This window comes from Podarcis gaigeae (assembly GCF_964106915.1).
Source record: "Podarcis gaigeae genome assembly, chromosome: 13".
In the NCBI taxonomy this organism is placed as follows: domain Eukaryota; kingdom Metazoa; phylum Chordata; class Lepidosauria; order Squamata; family Lacertidae; genus Podarcis; species Podarcis gaigeae.
In genome coordinates this window covers 2,606,606-2,619,650 of record NC_139689.1, presented here as the reverse complement: position 1 = coordinate 2,619,650, position 13,045 = coordinate 2,606,606, and the positions used below count along the sequence as shown (strand labels likewise).

Genomic DNA, 13,045 nt, shown 5'->3' with positions numbered 1-13,045 from the left:
CAAGCAAGGGCCAGACCAGGCGAAGAAAAATGTCTTAAGAGGGCAGAAAATCAGCAATGAGATGGATTCGAGACAGTATGCTTCTGAATACAGTGGTACCTCAGGTTACATACGCTTCAGGTTAAAGACTCCGCTAACCCAGAAATAGTGCTTCAGGTTAAGAACTTTGCTTCAGGATGAGAACAGAAATCGTGCTCCGGTGGCACAGCAGCAGCAGGAGGCCCCATTAGCTAAAGTGGTGCTTCAGGTTAAGAACAGTTTCAGGTTAAGTATGGACCTCCGGAACGAATTAAGTACTTAACCCGAGGTACCACTGTACTAGTTGCTGGAAACTTCAGAAGCAGGGAGTGTTGTTGCTCCCAGTTCTTGCTTGCAGTCTTCCCTTTGAGGCCCCTGGCTGCCACTGTGAGAACAGGGTGCTGAAGTAGATGGGCCACTGGCCTGATCCGGAAGGCTCATCTTACGTTTACCTCCAGGGGCAAGGCGTTTTGCATCTCAGGGATTTACCGAGGCAGAGCAGGGTAGGCAAGGATCTGGGACTTCTGACCTTGCATCAGAGATATGATACCGCTTAAGTCAGCTCAGAGGTGGTTCCTCTTGGCATTAGATGCTCTTATTCTCAAACCAGGGCTGTCGATCAGCAGTGTGGAGGACCTCCTTTGTATGCAAAAGGGCCCTTGCTTCTGTAAAGGTAAAGGTAAAGGGACCCCTGACCTTTAGGTCCAGTCACGGACGACTCTGGGGTTGCAGCGCTCATCTCGCTTTACTGGCCGAGGGAACCGGCGTGCAGCGTCCGGATCATGTGGCCAGCAGGACTAAGCCGCTTCTGGCGAACCAGAGCAGCGCACGGAAACGCCGTTTATCTTCCCGCTGGAGTGGTACCTATTTATCTACTTGCACTTAGACGTGCTTTCGAACTGCTAGGTTGGCAGGAGCTGGGACCGAGCAACGGGAAGCTGTACGCCGGCTCCCTCGGCCAGTAAAGCGAGATGAGCGCCGCAACCCCAGAGTCGGCCAGGACTGGACCTAATGATCAGGGGTCCCTTTACCTTTACCTTTTTAATTGGCCACTTGAGGTGAACACGCACGATGTCGGGTCAAACAAGACCTGCAGAAAGGGACTTTTTATTTTGTGCTTGCTTGCTATGGTCAGTAGGAGGTCAGACAACAGAGGCACCAGGCTAAAAATGAGGAGGTGCCTTACTTCTTTTAAAAATACTTGCAGCAGCTTGTGACAACATTGAAAACAATAATACAGTGGTACCTCGGATTACAGGCGCTTCAGGTTACAGACGCTTCAGGTTACAGACTCCGCTAACCCTGAAATAGTACCTCGGGTTAAGAACTTTGCTTCAGGATGAGAACAGAAATTGTGCGGCAGTAGTGCAGCAGCAGCGGGAGGCCCCATTAGCTAAAGTGGTGCTTCAGGTTAAGAACAGTTTCAGGTTAAGAACGGACCTCCAGAACGAATTAAGTTCTTAACCCGAGGTACCACTGTACACTTTAGAATCCTAGATCTGTTGCATTGGAAGGAACCATCTAGTAGTCCAACCTCCTTCAACGCAGCAATCCCTGCTAAAGAATCGCTGGCAGACGGCCATCCAACCTCTGTTGAAAAACCTCCAATGGAGGAGAGTCCACCAACTTATGAGGGAACCCCTTCCAGTACTGAACGGCTCTTACTGTCAGGAAGTTCCTCCTAATGTTTAGTCGGAATCTCCTTTCTTGTCATTTGAATCCATTGTTCTGGGTCTTCCCCTCTGGAGCAGCGGAAGGCAAGCTTGTGCCATCATGGCTCGCCTCTCAGTCTCCTCTTCTACCAGGCTTCTCCTCTGCACGCCTTCCAGCTTGCCAATATCCTCCTTAGACACATCCAGCTTTAGGCTGCACATCCCCACCCCCCTGCCCCCCATGCCTTAATTTCAGCCTTTTCCAACCTGGTGCCCTCCAGCAGTTTTGGACAACTCCCATCAAACACCAGTGTGTGGTTGCTGGGAGTTGCCATCTAAAACATCTGGCAGGCACCATGTTAACAGGGAGGCGGCTCTAAGAGGAGAACCAATTGGGGCCTGCGTGGGTTGGCTGGAGCAGAATGAAACACATATGCAGTTCAAGTGCAAGGGCCAGTATCAGACAAGGGAGAGTTAACATCATCATCATCTTCATCATCATCATCATCATCATCATCATCATCATCATACTTTTTCTTCTTTGGCAATCACTCGTAGCTGAGTAAGATTGTCTTCCATAAACACGGTTTTAACAATGAGTCCGTAAGTGACTGTGGAGGCCAATTCTGGACCCACACGTCCTTTCATAGTGGGGACATTGATTTCCAGGCAGGAGTTGATCACGGTGTGGATTTGCCAAGCCTGCCTTCCTCTTAGCACGTTTCTCCCTTGCGTCCTGAGTTTGAGTGTCTTCAAAGCCCACAACACCTTTGGTAAAGGCTGTTCTCCTACTGGAGCGCTCGCAAGCCAGTGTTTCCCAGTTGTCAATGTTTATACTACAATGCTGAGGTTAAACCAATGCTCCCACCCCTTTTCTCCTTTGCTTTGGAATACAAGGGTTATGCCCAGGGCCCCAGTTATTGGAGGCTGGACCATTCCGGCCAAGGGGGCACTGCCCCACTAACCTCAGCCTGCCCCAACCTGCCTGCCTGCCTTCTTATTTACACCCAGCAAGGGGGTAGTTGACGCAGGTGGCACTGTGGGTTAAACCACAGAGCCTAGGACTTGCCGATCAGAAGGTCGGCAGTTTGAATCCCCGCGACGGGGTGAGCTCCCGTTGCTCGGTCCCTGCTCCTGCCAACTTAGCAGTTCGAAAGCACATCAAAGTGCAAGTAGATAAATAGGTACCGCTCCGGCGGGAAGGTAAACAGCGTTTCCATGCGCTGCTCTGGTTTGCCAGAAGCGGCTTAGTCATGCTGGCCACATGACCCGGAAGCTGTACGCCGGCTCCCTCGGCCAATAAAGCGAGATGAGGGCCGCAACCCCAGAGTCGGCCACGACTGGACCTAATGGTCAGGGGTCCCCTTACCTTTACTTTCTAAGGGGGTAGTTTGGGCTGTCATTGGCTCTGGCGCCACCTACTGTTGGGCTCCCTGCCTCCCGCCCTACCAGCCTCAATGGGAACCAGCCACCACGGCCTGGTGCCTGCCACATCTTTACAACCACAGCTGCAAAACTTGCAGGGAAAGGCCACAGCTAGGTGGCAGAGCATCCCCAACAGCATTTCCAGGAAGGGCTGCCTCTTGAAACAGTGTTAGAAATTAGCACTTTTGTTTTGTTTTTGTAAAAAAACAAACAAACCCAAAATCATTTTATAATGCATACAATACAGAGAGAACAAAGCTATAACAACCGATGAACATTGAAAAACAAACCTGTAAAACGAAAAGCACTTAGAATGAGCACAGTTGCGAGTCAGTTAAAATAACAAAGCCCAAGTAAAGAACATTAGCATTATCTGATTCTTAAGTGTCTTTACAGATTTGCCAGGCTTGTGACAAGCCTTGTCTTGAAAATTGTCCTTCTATGTAATAAAGGAATGTCGGATCATATAAGAAGCACCTGGAGGTTCTGGTCCTTGTGGACATCTCAAGTTCACCCCCCTCATGTCACCGTCACAACCCCCCCTGGGTGGTAGGTGAGTCTGAGAGGTAGCAACCGTCCAAGGCTGCTCCAGGGGAATGAAGGCAGATTTTATCTTGTCTGGGGTTAGACCTGACAGACCATGCTGGGATGGCAACAGATGGCTGCGTTTGCCAACCTGGTGCCCTCCAGATGTGCTGGGGCTGGTGGGAATGGTGGTCCTGCACATCTGGAGGTTGACAAAGGATGCCATACCAACAAACATCCCAGGAAAGCTCTCCCCGTCTGAGCTTTGCACGCGACTCCAAAATTAGTATCTCAAAACATACTGCGGAATCACACACAAACACCCCACCACCACCACTACAATCGAGCCCCTTTTGTGCAAATGTCTATCAATTTACACAAGCGGCAGTGATTCCATTTTCTCCTCGCTCTCTCCCCTTCTCCCCACATTTTCTGTCTTTAGGGCAGGTTTTAAAAATTGCAGTCATCCTTTTTCTCTCTCATTCATCCCCCCCCCCACCTTTCCTGGAAAGAAAGAGGAGGGGGGGGAATAAACACACACACACCCCTCCATCTCCCAAAAAGTGTCCCTTCCTGGCTGACATTGGGATGAATGGGGAGGGGAGATGCCCCCTCTTTGCTGCTGGATTTCGGGTGTTGCAAGAGGTGGGTTTAAAAAAGAAATATTTTAGATAACCAATTCTCTCTCCCTTTCCCCCCGTTCCCCTCCCAGCTGTGTGAGAAACCCCGGATCCAACGGAAATCCGTGCTTTTCCATGCCGGATACGCGGCTTGCAAAAGCTCTCTCTGGCCGCTGGAAAGGGGGAGGCGGGGGAGAGAGGAATGGGACCCGATGGTCACAGCAGTAGGGGAGGGAGAAGGATCTTTCGCGGTGGGGGGTGGGTGGGCTGGGGAAGGAGGAAGAGCCTCTGCATCCTTCAAAACCAAGACCTAACCTTGCCTTCTCTTCTGATTCAAGGATCCGGAGACACGTAAGTCGCTTTCTTTTGTTACAAAACCCCCTTTTCCAGCGGTGGGCATAACGTAGACCAAGTTGCCGGCGGCGGCGGGGGGGGGGGGGAGGAGGTGTGGGGAGGAAAAGGAATATATTGATGGGGGCTACCTGCTTCGTTCCTTTGGGGACTCCAGCTGGCAAAAGCAAGGAGGGCTCGGGTTTTTATTTTCCTGCCTTCACTAGGAAATATCCAAACCCCCCCCCCCTTTGCCAAAGCATGCGTCAAACCCACCCACAACAGCAGCACCCCACATCCTTTATAGAATCTGGACACAGAACCGTTTCCTTGAGTTTATGGGAGCTGGAGGGGGGGTCGCTCTTGGCAAGGTGGGGGTGTCTCACCCCACCAGATGTTTCAGATACACATTTAGATGTTTCAGATATGATGGGGGGAAATATTCATTCTGTCTCCCCACCCCCCTCAAGAGCCTTCCTTCCTTCCCTTTGATTATGATTAATTCTATTTTTTATTTCATTTTTTGCAACAGTTTTTGACTGCAGGAAGGGAGGAAAATGGTTGGCTGGCATAGAAGAGAGACAGCCATGAGGCTCAGACCAGCCGACAACGGAAGCCTTGCAATGCATTCCTAAGGAAACTGTTGGATCCTTACATACACACACACACACACACACACACACGGGAAAAAACACACCCCACAATTGCACAAGGGGGAGAAAAGAACCCTGAAAACCCTCAACCCCACTGATTTCCTACCCGTTGCTCTAGAGTAAGCAGCCTCGAGGGGGTGATGACGCACATGGGGGGGTGGCAGGATCCTTGAAAGGGATGCGCTTAAAAGACTCACCTCCATGGACCTGGGGGAAAAAATGGGTTTGATGGATATTGACCGGGCTTGGGGTGTGGGGGGTTTCTTTTTTTAATTGGAGGTGGGGGTGAGACTCTTGTTTGGAAAGCTGAATGATCAGATTTGCTCTCGGAGAACTGGACGGTGTAGAATTTTCGTAGCAGCATTCTCCCCAAGTGTCACTGTCTTTGTATAACGTAAGGTCGAATATGTCTTTGTGTGTGTATATGTATATTTGTGTGTGTAATGCTATGGAATACAGTTGTGCGAGGGGGAGAGATTTATTCTGTGCAAACCTCTTGGGAATGAGTTGTGCAAGAAAGCGGATACTGTATTCTTGCTTCCTCCAACCTGGTGCGCCCCAGCTGCTTTGGGCTACAACTCCCACCCTCCACCTGGGAAGGCTGAAGAGAGTTGTAGAGCAAAGCAGCTGGGGCTGGAGGTCTCCAGAGCAACGTTGCCCACCCTGGCCGCTTCACAACAACAGAATCTCCTTGTGGAGATTCACCAAAGTCCTGCTCTGAACATTTTTCCGGCAGCATTGCAGGGATTTGTTGATTTAAGTTGTGGCAGGGAGTTAATCTTCTCCGGGTCAGATTTAACCTGGCTGAATTTTAAAACACGTTTTTTTAAAATACATCCTCCTAGAGGTTGCACATTTTAATAAACAAACCTGTGGTATTACCTTGCTAGCACAGAATCATAGAATTGTAGAGGAAGAAAACCTAAGGAAGGAACACCTAGCTCGGCCCCCTGCAATGCAGGAACCATGGCTAAAGAATCTGACAAATGGCCACCCAACCTCTCTGTAAAATATCTTCTAAGGAAGGTTGAGTATTGCACATTTGAACGGATGCATAAAGCGCTGCTAGATCAGGCAGTTTCTTTTTATTTTAGTCCAGCATTGTGTGTGTGTGTGTGTGTGTGTGTGTGTGTGTGTGAGAGAGAGAGAGAGAGAGAGAGAGAGAGAGAGACTCACAGAATTGTATTCCCAAGGATCATGTAGTCCAACCCCCTGCAATGCAGGAATCTCAGCTAAAGCATCCATGACAGATTTGCCATCCACCGCAGTCCATGCCGCTAAAACAAAACACTGAGACTTTCTTCTAGCCAAGGCTTTGCCGGAAGTCATGAACCTTGTTGGCTCTGGAAACCTGTGAATCTGTTTGTTGGTGTCGTCAGGCAAGAGTGGGCCAGTGCGTGGGCTGGATCAGTTCCCCAAACTGGGGAAAGGGTTGCCATCTGAGTCAAACGGTGAATCCATCTTTTCAGTGCAGTAGGCAGAGACCTTACAGGCTGAAACCCTCTTTCGCGGGGCTGCATCTATATAATCTTGGGTGGCCAATAGCAAGAGGAGGGATGTGTCAGTGGGTGGGGCATGTGAAGCCCAGCCTCCCACTGGGGAGGAGCCAGCCACTCCTAACCCTCCTCTCTCTGTGTCCCATCTCCAGGTGGACAAGATGCTTTAGCCTCCTGACTGCACCTCTAGCACCGTGTCGAGCTCCTCCTCCCCCTTCGCAGCCATGCCTCCGCGCCCCTCGTCCGGGGAGCTGTGGGGGCTCCACCTCATGCCCCCGCGGATTATGGTGGACTGCTGCCTCCCCAACGGCATGATCGTCACGCTGGAGTGCCTGCGAGAAGCCACGCTTCTGGGCATCAAGCACGACCTTTTCAAGGAGGCCAGGAAATACCCCCTTTTCCACTTGCTGCAGGTGAGCCGACCCTGGGCAGCTAAGGAAACGGGAGGCCGGGAGGGGGAAAGCTTCAGCCCGCTCTGCAGGAGAGGGATTTAGCGAGCCAGGAGCAAGGACCTCTGGCTTAGTAGACCACAACATTAAAATGAGTTCCCAGTGTGATGCAGCAGCAAAAAAGGCCGATGCAATTCTAGGTGGCATCAACAGAAGTCCAGTATCCATGTGAAGTAATTGTTGTTGTTGTTGTTTAGTCGTTTAGTCATGCCCGCCTCTTCGTGACCCCCTGGACCAGAGCACGCCAGGCCCTCCTGTCTTCTACTGCCTCCCGCAGTTTGGTCAAACTCATGCTGGTCGCTTCCAGAACACTGTCCCACCATCTCGTCCTCCGTCGTCCCCTTCTCCTTGCGCCCTCCGTCTTTCCCAACATCAGGGTCTTTTCCAGGGAGTCTTCTCTTCTCATGAGTAGGCCAAAATCTTGGAGCCTCAGCTTCAGGATCTGTCCTTCCAGTGAGCACTCAGGGCTGATTTCCTTCAGAATGGAGAGGTTTGATCTTCTTGCAGTCCATGGGACTCTCCAGAGTCTCCTCCAGCACCAGAATTCAAATCATCCATTCTTCGGCGACCAGCCTTCTTAATGGTCCAGCTCTCACTTCCATACATCACTAAGTGAAGTAATAGTATCACTCTCTTCTGCCTTGGTCAGACCACACCGGGAGTGCTGTATGCAATTCTGGGCCCCTCAGTTTAAGAACAATATTGACAAGCTGGAAGGTGTGCAGAAGAGGGCGACCAAGATGATCGAGGGTCTGGAAACCAAGCCTGATGAGGAACGGTTGAGGGAGCTGGGTGTGTTTAGAAGGAAGAAGACTGAGAGATGATAGGATAGCCATCTCTAAATACCTGAAGGCTTGTCACATGGAAGATGGAGCAAGATTGTTTTCTGCTGCTCTGGAGGGCAAGACCCGAACCAACGGATTCAAGTTATAAACAAAGGCTGGGAGAGACTCTTCTGCCACTCAATGTAGACAAGACTCAGCTAGATGGACCAAGGATTCCATGTTTTCCTATATCGTCCATCAGTTTCCTTTTGAAGCTATACCATTACTCGGTCCCAGCTCCTCCCAACCTTTCAGTTCAAAAGCATGTCAGAGTGCAAGTAGATAAATAGCTACCTCTCTGGCGGGAAGGTAAACGGCGTTTCCGTGCGCTGCTCTGGTTCGCCAGAAGCGGCTTAGTCATGCTGGCCACATGACCCAGAAGCTGTACGCTGGCTCCCTCGGCCAGTAAAGCGAGATGAACGCCGCAACCCCAGAGTCAGCCACTACTGGACCTAATGATTAGAGGTCCCTTTACCTTTTAAGCCCATTGCCACACCTTGTGGCAATGAGTTCCGTAAGCCAGTGGTGCGTTTTGTGTAACCAAGTTACTTCTTCTGCTCTTCCTGAACCTATCCCCACATCAATACCATTGGGCGACCCTGCATTCTAGCATTATGAGCGAGGAAGGAAGGAAGACATAGAATGACAGAATCCTACAATCACAGAATTGTAGAGTTGGAAGGGACCCCCAAGGGCCATCTAGTCTAACCCCCGATGATGTATCTGGGAAACGGTTGGGTTAGGGAAGGAAGTCTAGTGCATGGGAAGATGGGTATCTGGGAGGTGTTCAGTGTCTCCCTTTGCTTTCCTACCCAGGAGGAATCTTCCTACATCTTCGTAGGGGTGACGCAGGAAGCCGAGAGGGAAGAATTCTTCGACGAGTCCCGGCGCCTTTGCGACCTCCGTCTCTTCCAGCCCATCCTGAAGGTCATTGAGCCGGTGGGAAACCGGGAGGAAAAGATCCTCAACCGGGAAATTGGTGAGTCCGAGGCCAAACTAGACAAGGAGGGGCAGTCGAGTGGTACCCAGAAGGCTTGATGGTCAAGTCTCCCTACTTTGCTCCCAGGGTTCGCGATCGGGATGCCCATCTGCGAATTCGAGCTGGTCAAGGACCCCGAGGTGCAGGAATTTCGGCGGAACATCCTGTCGGTTTGCCGCGAAGCCGTGGAGACCCGGGGATCTGCGGGGCCCCCGAGTCAGGCTCTGTATGTCTACCCCCCCAATGTGGAATCCAGCCCAGAGTTGCCCAAACACGTGTACAGCAAACTGGACAAAGGTAAACAGGGGCTTTATTAGAGGCAGAGGGGCAGGAATTGGGTGTGTTTCTATAGCATGCATTTAATTTTTATTATGGAGGGGCGAAATGTTTTGGGGAGGAGGCATCGTTGTGTGTTTTTAAAATCTGGGGAAAGGAGAAATGTGGCCAGAGGAGAGATACCACTTTCCCCCTGAGTGAACCCAATTAGATTAATTTCCTGATGGCTTCCCTTCAAAGCCATTTTGGACCATTGTAGGTTCAGGTCTTTGTGACCTGTTTCTGCTGTTAGTATTTGTGAGAAGTTCAGTTATGAGAGCAAGGATATGCCCGGGGTCCATTTTTCCTCAACGGATGTCCCCTTGTGATGCGTTGCGCACAAGACACATCATATGGGGACTTTCGGCGAGGAAAAATGGCAGGCGCCACGGCAGCGAGCAGCAAGCAGCTCCTGGAGCCAGCCAGAGCCAACTGCGCTACCAGGTTGGCTCCGGGCTGCTGAGGCTGCCGCTGTCACGTTTCTCGGGGACAGATTTGCAAATCCAGGGACAGAATTTGTCCGGGGACAGATTTGCAAATCTGGGGACGGGATTTGTCTGGGGACAAATTTGCAAATCCGGGGACTGTCCCCGGGAACATCTGGTAACCCAACTGTAAAGTAGGCCAGGCTGAGAGCTAGTGACTTCACCAGAGGGTCCTCCTATTCCCTCTCCCCCCCCCGCCTCTCCCCACCCCGGCCACGCTGACCATGCGCTCTCTCTCTCTCTCTCTCCGCCGCACCATACCAGCTCACCCGAATGACAGTTCCTTGTCCTGCTTTTCCCCCCCACCCTCCTTCCGTCTCCTGAAGGTCGGATCATAGTTACCATTTGGGTTATTGTGTCTCCAAACAACGACAAACAGAAATACACCCTCAAGACCCCCCACGATGCTCTGCCGGAGCAGGTGATCGCCGAGGCCATCCGGAAGAAGACGCGGAGCATGCACCTGTCGCCGGAGCAGCTGCGCCTGTGCGTGCAGGAGTACCAGGGCAAGTACCTCCTCAAGGTGTGCGGCTGCGACGAGTACTTGCTGGAGAAATACCCGGTCAGCCAGTACAAGGTGAGGTGACCCTTCTTGCCCCACAGCCCTGCCTCCCTCCCTCCCACACCCCACTCACTGCCTCCCCTCTCCCTGCGCCCCCAGTACATGAGGAACTGCATCACCATCGGCCGCCTGCCCCACCTGATGCTCATGAGCAAGGAGAGCCTCTACAGCCAGCTGCCGGCCAACGTCTTTGTGCTGCCCTCCTACGCCCGCCGCTCGGCCACCTCTTCCCACGTCAACGGAGACGTCCCCACCAAGTCGCTCTGGTCCATCAACAGCCTCCTGCGCATCAAGATCCTGTGCGCAACCTACGTCAACGTCAACATCCGGGATATCGATAAGGTTGTGGGGGGAAAGGAGCCAGGGAAGCCAGGCACCCAAGTTTCCCCAGGGAGGGAGTGGGGGGCATACACCTCACATTGCACAGACCGACTCCCTGTTTATTTTTTATATTTTCCATTTATTACATTTATATACAAAGCGAAACAAAGGGTGGCAAATTTTGCTAAATTTATTCTCATAGTTGTCAAGTGTCCCTTATTTGGAGGGAAAGTCCCTTATCCCAGCGCCGTGTCCCGCTGCTGTCCCTTCTTGATGATGTCCCTTAAATTTCCCAGGTTTCAAAGGAAGCAGCTCCTCTCCCTCCCTCCCTCCCTCCCTGCCGGCCAGGGAGGAGGGAGGCTCCAACTGTGTTGCTCGGCTGCGTTGCTCACCCAATAAGGAGTCTGAGAACGACTGGGGGGTGGAGCTTGCATGCCTTGTGCCGATCAAATCGGCCGCCTTGCCTGGGGACTCGCCTTTGCTCAGCGCTTCCCAGCGGAGAGGGGACGGTGGTTTTCCTTGCTGCATCCCCTTTGCCGGGTTGCTGCGCTGTGGGAACCACCGCTTGAGGCTTCGTTTGGCTGCTGGCTGGGCTTTCTGCCTTTGGCTCGGAGGGGCTCAGAAGCTGAACATACCTGCGCCATGAAAATCCCTTATTTTGGCTGCTGATCCCTTATTTTCGAGGCTGCTGGTCCCTTATTTTCAAATCTGTAATTTGACAGCTATGTTTATTCTGTGGGAGGGTGGCTCCTTGGAGAGGAAGGGGCCAGTGGCGTTAAGAGCAGGAGACCCCCCCAACTCTTTCCTCTCTTCCTCTTAGGACTCATAGAATCATAGAATTGAAGGGACCTTGAGAGTCACCTAGTCCAAACCCCTGCAATTCTGGAATCTCAACTAAAGCATCCCTGATTCAGATAGCCACCCAACCTCTGCTTAAAAACATCCAAGAAAGGAGATTCCACAACCTCCTGAGGGAGTCCATTCCACAGTCGAGCAGCTCATACCGTCAGAAAGTTCTTCCCAGTGTTTAGTCTGAATATCCTTTCTTGTAACTTGAATCCCTTTCCAGATCTACGTCCGGACGGGGATTTTCCACGGCGGGGAGCCCCTTTGCGACAATGTCAACACGCAGCGCGTTCCGTGTTCCAACCCTCGGTAACTGTGGCATAACTAACGGGGAACTGCCTTATACTGACCTAGGGCGTTGGGGGTCCACCTTGCTCAGAACGGCCTTCATTGAGATCTGTGGCTTTCAGAATTTCAGGCAGGGGGGTCTTTCCCAACCCTGCCTAGAGATGCCATTGAGGATTTGACCTGGGACCCCTTTTTGCATGCAAAGCTTAAACTGCCCTTCTCTGGTGGGGGAAGGAGAAATGTATGGGTACGAGGGGATCCGGCGCCATGAAGAGGGTGGCGGGGGTGAGTTTCCTCTGCAGCCCCCCTGTACTGACACCCCACTCCCCCTCTTCCTCACTGCCAGGTGGAACGAGTGGCTGTCCTACGACATCTATCTCACCGACTTGCCCCGGGCTGCCCGACTCTGCGTTTCCATCTGCTCAGTGAAAGGCCGGAAAGGGGCCAAGGAGGTGAGCCGGGATTTGGGATTTCCCTGTGGTTTAATTCAAGGGTCAGCTGAGCCCTGTAGGAAGCTGCCTCGTCCATTCAGCTCAATATTAAATATAACAATGACAGGCAGCGCCTCTCCAGGGTTTCAGACATTCGTCTCTCAGCCCTTCCTGGGATTGAACCTGGGACCTTGCGAACCAGGTGCTCTCCCACTGAGCTGTGGCCCTGCCTTAATCCTTGAATCCGGCCCGCAGACCGTCCGGGAATCAGCGTGTTTTTACATGAATAGAATGTGTCCTTTTATTTAAAATGCATCTCTGGGTTATTTGTGGGGCATAGGAATTCATTCATTTCCCCCCAAAAAATATAGTCTGGCCGCCACAAGGTCTGAGGGACAGCGGACCGGCCCCTGGTGAAAAAGTTTGCTGATCCCTGCGGGCCTAGGCCTTCCTCCACGCTGCAGCTACAGGTGTTTCAGGAGCTCCAGCACCTCTTTTCTTTTGGGGAAATTAAGTTCAGCCTGCAAACCAAGACACCTGGATTGTCTGTGATGGGGAATCTTGGGATGGGCGAGGTCTTCAACCGGCTGGTTGGGACACATGACAGAGTTCTGGCCCGATTCAAGGCGGGTCGCAGCAGCAGCCCTCCTGCCGTGCAAATAAATGTTTTTAAAAAGTAAGAAGTGGTTCTCCAAATACATGTTTGGGTTAAAGGTGGGTCCCCAGTCTAAAAAAGACTGAAGACTGCTGTTTGAGAGTCTGCTAGCTTAAGGAACGGAGGCACTCCTTCTGCACTTTGACTCAGCCCCCCATGGTCTCTCTGCCC

General features: G+C 51.9%; 1 protein-coding gene across 6 annotated transcripts in view; it reads left to right on the top strand.

The window, feature by feature from the left end:
- LOC310828770 (phosphatidylinositol 4,5-bisphosphate 3-kinase catalytic subunit alpha isoform-like) overlaps positions 1 to 13,045 on the top strand; it is a 37,363-nt gene that overhangs the window by 2,038 nt on the left and 22,280 nt on the right. For 2 of the 6 annotated variants that reach the window (XM_083706584.1, XM_083706585.1), the window contains exons 2-9: positions 5,103 to 5,342; positions 6,872 to 7,132; positions 8,809 to 8,971; positions 9,059 to 9,268; positions 10,098 to 10,348; positions 10,433 to 10,675; positions 11,724 to 11,809; positions 12,135 to 12,240. In XM_083706584.1, coding sequence (XP_083562710.1) covers positions 6,944 to 7,132; positions 8,809 to 8,971; positions 9,059 to 9,268; positions 10,098 to 10,348; positions 10,433 to 10,675; positions 11,724 to 11,809; positions 12,135 to 12,240 — 1,248 coding nt within the window. In that variant the 5' untranslated portion in view covers positions 5,103 to 5,342; positions 6,872 to 6,943. Of the gene's footprint in view, positions 1 to 3,312; positions 3,649 to 3,672; positions 4,592 to 5,102; positions 5,343 to 6,871; positions 7,133 to 8,808; positions 8,972 to 9,058; positions 9,269 to 10,097; positions 10,349 to 10,432; positions 10,676 to 11,723; positions 11,810 to 12,134; positions 12,241 to 13,045 lie in introns of those variants that run through there. The other 4 variants (XM_083706583.1, XM_083706586.1, XM_083706587.1 and 1 more) reach the window with 4 other exon arrangements.